General features: G+C 56.0%; 2 protein-coding genes across 2 annotated transcripts; one reads left to right on the plus strand and one right to left on the minus strand.

Annotated features, from left to right (window-relative positions):
- Positions 1–1,935: 1,935 nt before the first annotated feature.
- PRAC2 (PRAC2 small nuclear protein) lies at positions 1,936–5,339 on the plus strand. Its single transcript, XM_057535165.1, has 5 exons — positions 1,936–1,969; positions 2,521–2,686; positions 2,819–2,950; positions 4,145–4,261; positions 4,834–5,339. Exons 1-5 carry the CDS (start codon positions 1,936–1,938, stop codon positions 5,249–5,251), a joined length of 867 nt encoding a protein of 288 aa, XP_057391148.1. The 3' UTR covers positions 5,252–5,339.
- A 1,737-nt stretch (positions 5,340–7,076) lies between these two features.
- HOXB13 (homeobox B13) lies at positions 7,077–9,464 on the minus strand. Its single transcript, XM_007176508.2, has 2 exons — positions 8,785–9,464; positions 7,077–7,831 (listed from the first exon to the last, which is right to left on the minus strand). The coding sequence occupies exons 1-2, from the start codon at positions 9,386–9,388 to the stop codon at positions 7,578–7,580; spliced, it is 858 nt and encodes a 285-aa protein (XP_007176570.1). The 5' UTR covers positions 9,389–9,464; the 3' UTR covers positions 7,077–7,577.
- Positions 9,465–9,839: the final 375 nt, after the last annotated feature.

Genomic DNA, 9,839 nt, shown 5'->3' on the forward strand with positions numbered 1-9,839 from the left:
TGGGGAGATCGAGGGCTCCGCGGGGCTCGTCGGCCGCAGGCTGGGATTGTTCCGCCCAGAGAGGGGGGCTTTTAAAATGCAGAGGCGATGCCCTAGGGATGACCTACTCCAATCTTCTCTAATAATTCCTCTGCTGTAGCTATTATTCGTTTGGTCTTTATGCATTTGCTTTTCCTGCTCATTAAAAAAATAGGGGATTTTACTACCTAAAATGATAAGATAACATGAATTACGAATGAGTGAAAATGAAAGTTACATTACGTTGATCCTGACTAAATTATTGGTCTAACTTGCAATAAGGCCTCAAGAATCGGATTTTAAAAATGCAGATCTGGCGAATTTTCCGCAGAATGCAAAGATCCGAAGCTCGTTGATAAAGTAATGCAGTCTTGGGTGGGAGAGGCCCGGTCTCTGGCGTTCCGGATCCTTCCACAACCCTCTTCCGCCACCTTTCCCTCCACCCCCTCCCCGTCCCGGTCCAGCTCCCCGAGGGGTGAAGGAATGTTTATGGCCTGGCTCAAGTTCAACGCCAAAACCCTGCCTGGAGGGGGAAGGGCGGCGAACTTCAACCGTCAGCCAAAGACCGAGCTCAGGTCTCAGACGGGGGCGACAGACTGGACACACCTAAGATGGGAAGCTGAGAGCCCAGGGGGGTACCGATTCCTCTCTCCGAGAGCTGTCTCCTTATCTCCTCCTGGGGCCTGCGGTGTGCCGCCAGTAGCGCCTGCACCAACATTCGGTGCGTGCGCGCCTGGGTGGTAGTGGGGCGGTCACAGCCTGAATGGGCAGGAGGCTGTCTGATCACAGCACAGGCTTCGCCCAGTGTTCAGGACCCAGTGAGAACGCCCTTGCCCTCTTCCCTACCAGCTCTGCCCCAACCAGAGCGGAGGTCCAGACCTCTCTCCCTCAGAGACCTGCCTCTTTTGTCCCCTCTCCCGAGTTTTGCTCACATCTTCCACCCGGATTTGGTATTTAAGCATCTTTCGAGGTCTTTCTCCAACACAGCCTTTTCCGGAAAGCCTCTCCATATGCCGTGGGGGGAAGGGTGAATCTTTCTCGGTCTCAGTTCCCCATGTGTAGGCATTTGGCCCACCTTACAATGTCAGAGATCACAGAATATAGTCCCCCGGTTTCAGGTCACATCTGAGGAAACAGCAGACCTAAGATCTGGCAGCAAGTGAGAGGCAGAACGAGAGGCAGGGATCAGTAGGAAGAGAGATAGTATTTCCCCTGTATCTCCTCCAGCCTTCCACTTCAGTGGAAGGTTTTGCATGCAGTAGGTACTTGATAAATGAGTGATGGAACTTGTGTTTATTCCCCTGTGGTGGCACTTATGCAAATCTGCCGGGTGCACCCAGGAAGGGTTGGGTCTAGGGAGTCTGAGTGCAGCTCTGTGACCTCAAGGGATGGCTCCAGATGGAAACAGGTGAGGAGAGGTATGTTGGGAGTGAAGGAGAGCCTTGGCTTCCTATTCTCTCTCTCTTTTTTTTTTTTTAAATTTTATTTATTTATTTATTTTTGGCTGTGTTGGGTCTTCCTTGCAGTGCGCGGGCTTCTCATTGCAGTGGCTTCTCTTGCTGAGAACACAGGGCTCAGTAGCTGTGGCTCGCGGGCTCTGGAGCACAGGCTCAGTAGTTGTGGCACACGGGGGCTTAGTTGCTCCGCGGCTTGTGGGATCTTCCCGGACCAGGGCTCGAACCCGTGTCCCCTGCACTGGCAGGTGGACTCTTAACCACTGCACCACCAGGGAAGTCCCCTTCCTATTCTCTTGCACTGGGGTAGACCACAGAGCTTAGTCCTCAGGAGCTCCTGCTTTGGGGGCCCAGCTTAGCCACTGCTGGCTGCGACACTGATCAAGTAACTTACACTTAGTCTCAGTGTCCTCATCTTATAAAGTGGGTTCTGTCAGTGTGGGGACAGTAGCTCTGAGAAGGCATGGGCAGGAACCAGCTGGGGCTGGGAGGGTTAGGTGAGTCCAGAGTGTGTCTGTAGATTACGTTGCCCCCACCCCAAGAACAACAAGTTAGCAGTGTCAGTGGCTGAGGACATGGGTGTGTGGCCCCCTGCTGCTTCTGTGCAGGTTCTGAGTCCCTGTGCAGATGTGCCAGCCATGGGCAACACCTCTAGTCGCTCCTCAGATCCCAGCACTAACCAAGCTTCCGAAGAGGGCATAGGAATGGCAGAAGGAAGGCAGCCATCTGAGACTAAGCTGCACTGATTTATTTTTTAAAGGGCCAGAGCCTTTCCCTTAAGAGTGTGTTAATAAATCATCATTACCGTTATCATTACGGTTAATTTTCACCCAGCTTTCAAAGTAGATGTTTTGTAAAGTATTACAGTTTAAATAAGAACAACAACATAACAATAACATTAATTTTGTCTGTACCAGGATTCCATCCAGTCGGAGACAAACATAAGGTCGTATGGGGGGGCCTTGCTCTCACCCGCCAGACTCTCCCCTGCCGAGGGCGCGCAGGTCCCGCGTGCTGCGAAGCGCTTTCTTTGTCCCTTTCTGCCCAGGTGGCTGCCGGTCTCTCCAGGAACCAACGAGGAGGCGCTCCGCCGAGTGGTCTCTGCAAGAGCCTGACGCCCGCCCTTTCCTGCCCGCCGTGACCGCGGAGTCCCCCAAATTCCTGGGAGGAACCCCCCCAGGGCTCCCTGAGCGGGTCCTCAGACTGAGAGAGCGGTAACGCCCTTGGCCCACGAATCAGCTAGTTTACCTTTTTAGAGAGAAACGCACTCTTGGAGGTAGCAAAATGAGCGGGTCTTGATCTGAGAAATAGGGGCATAACCCTCTTGCTCTCTCTGCAAAGGCCAGGGCTGGAATTCAGCTGGGCCCCAAGGCCCTGAGCTGGGGCGGCGCCGGCCTGAAGGTTCCAGCCTCCGAGTGGCGCAGAGCTCTGCTCGCGCACCTTAGGCCAGAGGAGGAAGGACCGGAGCGCAGCACTGGGTGCCGCCCTCCCAGCTGAGTCTGGGGCGAGGCTCAGGGAGACGGCGCACAGCCCCAGGGTCCCCACCTCGCGGCTGCGAGCCCAGAGAAGGCTGGAGTACCCCCTCCCCACTGCAGCCCGGGGCCGCCTCGTCTCCCCGCCAACCTCGGCGTCTCTGGATGGTCTTCCAGTCGCTCTGGCCCCTCCAACGCCGCTTGGCCTCCTCCCTCCTTCCCGAGGCCAGAGATGGGACCCCTTCCCTCACCTTCTTCCCTCTTCCCATAAAGAGTTGCTGAGAGTGGTGGTAGGGGCAGCGGAGACCAAAGGCCTGACACTTCAAGTTCAATGGCAAAGTCCCCGACCCGACCCTCACCTCTGGGCGCCGGCAGACTGCCTTTCCCTCCCTAACTTTCCGAGGGTGATTGAACTCTTGCTGTTCCCTGTCATTTTAGAGGCAATTTAGGGGAGGGGGACCAGTGGTGGATCTCTTTCTTCTCCGTCTGCTCCGACCACCCCCACCCGCTTTCTACACAAAAGTAACTGGTAGCCTGGAGAGGAAGAAAGGCTGGCATCAGTTCCCCATTGGATGTTTTAAAATCTCTCCCCGGGCCCAGGCCAGCGCCTGGGGGGAGGGGCGGGGTGTCCCACTCGGGTGAGAGGCCGAGGGCCGATCCAGTGCTTTCTCCCCGCTTTCCCGGAGAGGGACTATTCAGGTGGGTGAGAATGTGGTATACATTTGTTTCCAAAACAACGGAACCTCTCCTTTCGCCCCCTCCGCAGCAGTTGCCTCCGCGCTTTATTGCCAGTTTACGGTAACGGGTTCATTTATTTAATTCACGTTTGAAGCTCTGGGGTTTCTATTAGACCGGACGGGGGCGGGGGCACGGGCACAGAGGGTTTCCCCCGAAGGAAACCTAATTAAAGTGCAGCACTTAGGACCTTGAATAAAACTTTAATTAAGGGGAGGAGGGGGACTGGAGGAGGGGAGGACAGTTGGCCCCGTGTTGGAGGAGGGGAGCCGCGCCTCTCATAGAACTGGGGGGTCTTGATCTGGGCCTTTCTCCTGGCGCAGGACATCTTCTGGTCCTCGAACCACTCAGAGTAGGGGCGGCTAGCTAGGGGTGGCTGCGGAGGGGGGCACGGCGGTGCAGAGTCGCCGGCTTCTGCCTCGCGACTTCCAGGGCGGTGGGAAGCGTTTGCCAGCACGAGTAAAGGACCCCGGAGCCAGAGCCTCGGGTTCGCTCTCCGCTGGGCTGCTTCGAGAACCTAGATTCGAAAAGAGCTTCCGGAGGTCACGTCTATGCACTTCTCCACCACTACCCCCTAAGTCGGCCTCTGGAGGCCTAATAAAATCCACCTGGTTTGGAGTTGGAAGTAAGTGATTTCGGTCCTGGAGCAGCGTAGACGCGACCCTCGGATCCTGTTTCGACGTTTGCTGAGACTCAACCGGGGATGTTCTGCTCCGAGTAAGGGAGAGGGCACGGAGGGCAGCTCCGAGTAAAATTACACCTCGCTGGTGAAAAGACGCCCGGTGTATTTTCCGGAGTCTATTTGTGCGCCTCTGCGTTTATTTGTTCATGAGAATGTTGTTTGAATTTACCTATTTGTGAACGTTATAGTCAACACATTTCAGTCTAAATTTAGCAAAACCCTCTCTCCTGTAGCTTAAAATGGCCCTATTTAAAAAGCAAATAGCTACAGGCAAATACATGTAGATATATTTTGTTGTAATTTTGACACAAATTACTGAAAGATTTTTAAATGGTCGGCCTCGGTGGGAGGGGGTATAATTTGCCTCGGGAGTAAAATTGGTGTTTGGAAAGAGCTTCCATAAAAGGGTTTAATACAAAGCGAAATTAAAAAAAAATTTTTTTTTTGCACAGGTTCCATACAAGTAAATGAGTCGGGGGGATAAAAGGGGAGGAGAGGGGTTCGCCGCAAATTGGCCTGGCGAGGAAGATAAATATAATACTCCAGTGGAACGAAGATCTGGACCGAGGGCTGATGGCGCCGCAGCCTTGCTCCCGGGAGTCCTGGCCGCCCTGTTTTTTCACTATTCGAGATCGCTCGCTGCTCTCCTAGCCTTCCTCCTGAGTCTCTCAGCCGCTGGACCGATACATTTGCCTATACCCTGGCCCAATTCCAGGCGACTCCGGGTCCCGGCGCTCTCACACGCAGCCCCGAACTCCCCAACCCCGAAGGCCCGACGCCCCAGGCATCTGGAAGCCAGAGGCTCGGTTGAGTGGTTAAAGCCGAGCAGACCGGCGGGTTTCCCTGAAATGGCGAGCTTCTACCGGAAGGGGGCGCCCTTGTCTTTTTAATAGGCCAAACACACTGGTAGCGAAATAAATCTCTAAAATCCCAAATCTTTTGTTTGTTCTAAAATTATTGAGAGAGAATAATAGAAGAGCTCCGAAACTTTAAGGGCTTGATAGCGGAGTGGAGGAGTTAGTGCTCTGGGAGTCCAGAGTCTCGAGGCCCCTGACTCCTTAGGCCTCTACCTACGCCATCTCAGGAAGTCCAAGTGGCAACCCCTCTTGTGGCCTTTCCCCTCCCCATGTAGGGAGCCGGCACCAGGGCGCTCTCTCTACCCATGGGCCTATCTGCGCTGAAGTCTCGCTCTTTCTGAAGCGGCGAGGGAGGGGGTTGCACCCACTAAGCTTGAGAACCTGCGATATTAAAAGCTCCTCGCTTGAGACTAAGCTTGAAGGAGAACGTGGAAGGCAGAAAGTAACTTCCCCTGGGCGGGACGCGATACCAGGGAGCTTAAACTGGACCACGGGGCTTGGAAGAATTGTTTAAATCACGAAATTGACACCCTCCCCTTCCCCAAGCACACGCATTCTAAGAAGACCCAGGGAAGGAGGATGACTGCCCGTCGGGGCCTTTCCCCTCAGCCTCGGGATCCTCTTTGGTAAAAAGATTTAGAACAGTCTTCCCAACTCTTTCCCGGAAGAAGAGCCAGGACCGGGATCCCACCCGACTCGAATTCTTCGGCTGCGGCGGCCAACCCAGGGTTTCCTGGAGAAGGAGGAGCTTGCTCCGAGATGGAGCGGCCGTCGAGACCATGGCCGGGGGCCTCCCTCGGGCTGCTCGCCTCCCGCCTACTCGCTGCTCGGTGGCTCGGATCGTGGGTCCGGCGCTGGGTCCTCTCCACTTCACGCCTGTGCGCTCGATCGCCGGGACAGTGTCTGCTGGAATCCTCCAGCCTGGGCTGCCGGAAGATCCAGCTCAAACCCGCTGATTTGCTGCGCGGCCAAGGTAGCGAGTCCCACCGGGCCCAGGGCCCAGGTACAGGACATCAGGGTCCCCGGCTCTGCTAACAGCCGGTCTGCCCCAGGTTTTTGGAACTCCGCACTGTTCTCATACTGTCTACGTGGCTGCGGAAAACAGAGTTGGCGCCAACCTGCCCTCCACCCACCCAGAATTCAGGGTATGTGGACTGAACCAGCGCAAAGTGAAAAGGAAACGAGTCTGTGCCCATTGTTGTCCCGGCTCCCTGCCGTTCCCCACTCTGAGACTGGGTCTTTGGGCTTCCGCCGCCCGTGGTTCTTTCACTCGAAAAAGAGCCTTCCGCGACTCCCAGGCCTGAGCCCCGCAAGCTCCTCGGTGTCACCGGCAGGCAAGCAGAGGAGGAATGGGTAGCGAAGGAGCCATTTTCTGTTTTTTGTTGTTTTGTTTTTCTCCTGCTGGGCTATACCAGTGTGTTTGGGACGTGCCTACCATGGATAGGCTACTATTCCCTCATTCCGTAACCGTTTGTGCCTGGGAGGGGCTCCGTCTACAAGGCCACAAATATCTATTTCATGCGGCTCCCAAATGCCCAATGAACCATGACCTCCTTGGGTCAGAACCACCAGGAACATTAAGGGAGGGTTTGGAAAGTTTTGGAGAGGAATTATCCAGGCACTTTCTCAAACCCCATTTCTCTGGAAGGAAGGAGAACAGACCCGGGAGGGCAGCTTGCTGGCTTGTTTTTCACACACGGACAAAATTGAAGAGCTGGGGATGCGGACTTCTGAGACCAGTGGGTACAACCTAGGGGATGGGCACGGAGGGAGGGAGATGCACCCTCCAGTGTTGTCCATCCTGCCTAGCTGTCATCTTAGAAAAATGCTAAAGGGGCAACATAGTCACAGGGGTGAATCTGCCATTTCTTGTCTCCTCTGCCTTCACTGGGATGGGGATGGGCTTTGGAAATGGAAGGGGTTCCAGAGGAAGCTCTCCTGCCACCGGTCTCCTTCCAAGTTTATTTGTAATCAGCTCAATCCATGAAAGCAGTTTCTAAAGTGCTCTACAGAGCTCTAGATAGAAAATATGATACTAATTATCATGGCAACTAGTACTGGTTATGGTGATTATTGGCCACTGCCAGGATGAATGATTATGACTGGGACAAGGTCCTTTGGGTGGTGTTACCTGGTGGACTGGGCTGTAACTCTGGGCCTCGCTGGCTCTCTGGGACCAATGGGGTACCCAAGCTGTCCCTGAGGAACAGCCCAGGAGCATTGGTCTGGGAAGAGTGTCACCTCTGGGGGCCTCTCAGCAGAGTCCTGGGCCCCAGCCTGGCTGTGGCAGGCTCCTGGTCTCCCCAGGATACTCCGACTTCCTCCTCCCCCCCTCCCCAAGCACAGCCAGGGAGCTCCCTCAAGGAATAGCGCTGGTTTTGACCTTGGCGAGGACCTTCTTCTCCTTGACCCGGCGATTCTGAAACCAGATGGTGATCTGGCGCTCTGAGAGGCTGGTGGCCGCCGAGATCTTGCGCCTCTTGTCTTTTGTGATGAACTTGTTTGCCGAATACTCGCGCTCCAGCTCCCGCAGCTGCCCCTTGCTGTAGGGAATGCGTTTCTTGCGGCCACGGCGGAAGGCGCAGCCGTCTGGAGGGTGCTGCGCGCTCGAGTCTGCGCGGCAGGAGAGGGAGGGAGAGAAAGACATGCTCACACCACCGCCTGGCGCAAGCTCAGGTGTAGACCCAGGCCCCACAAGCTAAGTCATCCTACAGGAGCACTCAGGTAACCCTACAGGCATTCGTGCACTCCTGTTCCCCCAAAGCACAAGAGGATACCTCAGCTTCCAGCTCTGATCACCACCCAGCCTTGGAAAGCGGTTTCTGCAGGCCACCCTCACTCTTCACTGCCCTCACACCTGCAAGTCTGCAAACACACCCATCACACACGGCCAGACCTTTGCCCACCGTCTACATATGTCCACCCTCACATGCATTTTCCAACTCTTGGCCATCCTTATAGATACTACAAGCAACTTCTGTACAGGGGGAACACATTTCTACCCCCACTCCCAACACACACACACGCACTAATGCACACACCTAAGCCATGGCTGCAGGAAATCTAAACTTCCCTTTGGAAACTGAAAAACTCATCTGAGAGAAAGTGAGGGGTTGTATTCTTTACAGAACATCCAATTTCTCTGTTCCCACTCACCCCACTGTACCCCGATACTCAATGAATTGAGAGTTATTTGGCCCTTTTGAAGAATTAAACTGGGATCCTGCTGGGCAGGGATACCCTGAGCCCCAAACAACAGCAAAGAGAGCCAAACACACCAACATATTGAAAGGCTGGTCCCAAGGCCTCCTGGGGAGGTCAGGGGCTTGGTGGTCCTCAGGCTTCAGATAGCCCGCAGCTCAGGCCCTCACACAGACCCTCTGGGGCCTCTACCCAGGCTCTCTAACTGCCTGGACCCTCCTTCAGAGTCCTAATAGCCAACCAAGGAGAACCAAGCTCCTCCTCACCAGCCCCAAGTCTCCCTCCACCTCCTCCCAGGCAAGTGCCAGCAGGGCCTACAACCCCACACTCAGCGCCAAGGGGATCCAGAGTAGTGGGCAGTTTACCTGCAAATGCCGCCTTCCAGAAGGGACCCGGTGGGTTTTGTTCTCCCTGGCAACACATCTGGCTGTTCCAGCCACCGGTGAGGGCCCAGGGCTGGTAACTGTCCACAGGCAGCAGGGAGTCATGGCGAGGCTCCCCAGGGGCGCCCAAGGTCTGCACCACCGACACATCCAGGTAACTGGCCATAGGCTGGTAGGGTCCCGGGTACCCCGGGTAGAAGGCAAACTCGGTGGGGCGGCTGGGGTACTCCTCCCCGGCCGCGGGAGTCTCCGCAGGGTAGGCGGCCAGGGTGGCCGCCTGGGCACAGGGTTTCAGCGAGCTCCGGGACACTCGGCAGGAGTAGTACCCGCCTCCAAAGTAGCCGTAAGGCACCGGAGCTGGGGACGCCCCCTGGGGCACCCCGGGGCATGGGTGGCACTGCTTTGGTGGTTCCGCAGAGCCTGGCAGATCCAGGGGGGCGTAGTTGACAGCGGGCATAAGCGTAGGCGCCGCCGCTGGGTGGCTGGTCAGTGGGGAGTGGGCGACCAGATTCCGACTCCCTCCGGCTCCCAGCAAGCCTTCGATTTCCTTGGCCCCGTCCAAGGTGGCATAATTGCCGGGCTCCATGGGGCCGAGGGTCGGCTCATGGGGTGCTGGGGGTGGGGGATACAGGGGGCACCCAGCTCGCTCTCCCCACCCAGGCCCCGGGAATCCAAAGCGTTTTAAATCGCTCCCAGCTCGCTCGGCGCCTGCATTCGCTCAGCCCGGCCGTCTTGACGCAGGAGACGCAGGTGCCCGGGCACGCGCGCTGATTGGCTGCGGCCTGGCGGAGAGAAGCTAATAAAATCTTCATGGCAGAAATTGCGAAAATACTTTACCCCCGCTTTCTCTTTCTCTCTCTCTCTCTCTTTCTCCCTCTCTCCCTCTCTCTCTCCCTCTCTCTCTCTCTCTCCCTCTCTCTCTCTCTCCCTCCCTCCCTCTCTCTCTCCCTCCCTCCCTCTCTCTCTCCCTCCCTCTCTCCCTCCCTCCCTCTCTCCCTCCCTCTCTCCCTCTCTCTCTTCCTCTCCCTCTCTCTCTC

Source organism: Balaenoptera acutorostrata, chromosome 20, assembly GCF_949987535.1.
Source record: "Balaenoptera acutorostrata chromosome 20, mBalAcu1.1, whole genome shotgun sequence".
In the NCBI taxonomy this organism is placed as follows: domain Eukaryota; kingdom Metazoa; phylum Chordata; class Mammalia; order Artiodactyla; family Balaenopteridae; genus Balaenoptera; species Balaenoptera acutorostrata.

Bases quoted from the DNA above. Each gene is read 5' to 3' on its own strand.
- PRAC2 (XM_057535165.1), top strand. From the start codon at position 1,936: ATGGGCAGGAACCAGCTGGGGCTGGGAGGGTTAG. The intron at 1,970-2,520 runs GTGAGTCCAGAG...CTTTCTGCCCAG, and splicing joins GCTGGGGCTGGGAGGGTTAG to GTGGCTGCCGGTCTCTCCAG. The intron at 4,262-4,833 runs GCCTCTGGAGGC...CAAGTAAATGAG, and splicing joins CACCACTACCCCCTAAGTCG to TCGGGGGGATAAAAGGGGAG.
- HOXB13 (XM_007176508.2), bottom strand. From the start codon at position 9,388: ATGGAGCCCGGCAATTATGCCACCTTGGACGGGGCCAAGGAAATCGAA. The intron at 7,832-8,784 runs GTAAACTGCCCA...CCTGCCGCGCAG, and splicing joins CTGGAAGGCGGCATTTGCAG to ACTCGAGCGCGCAGCACCCT.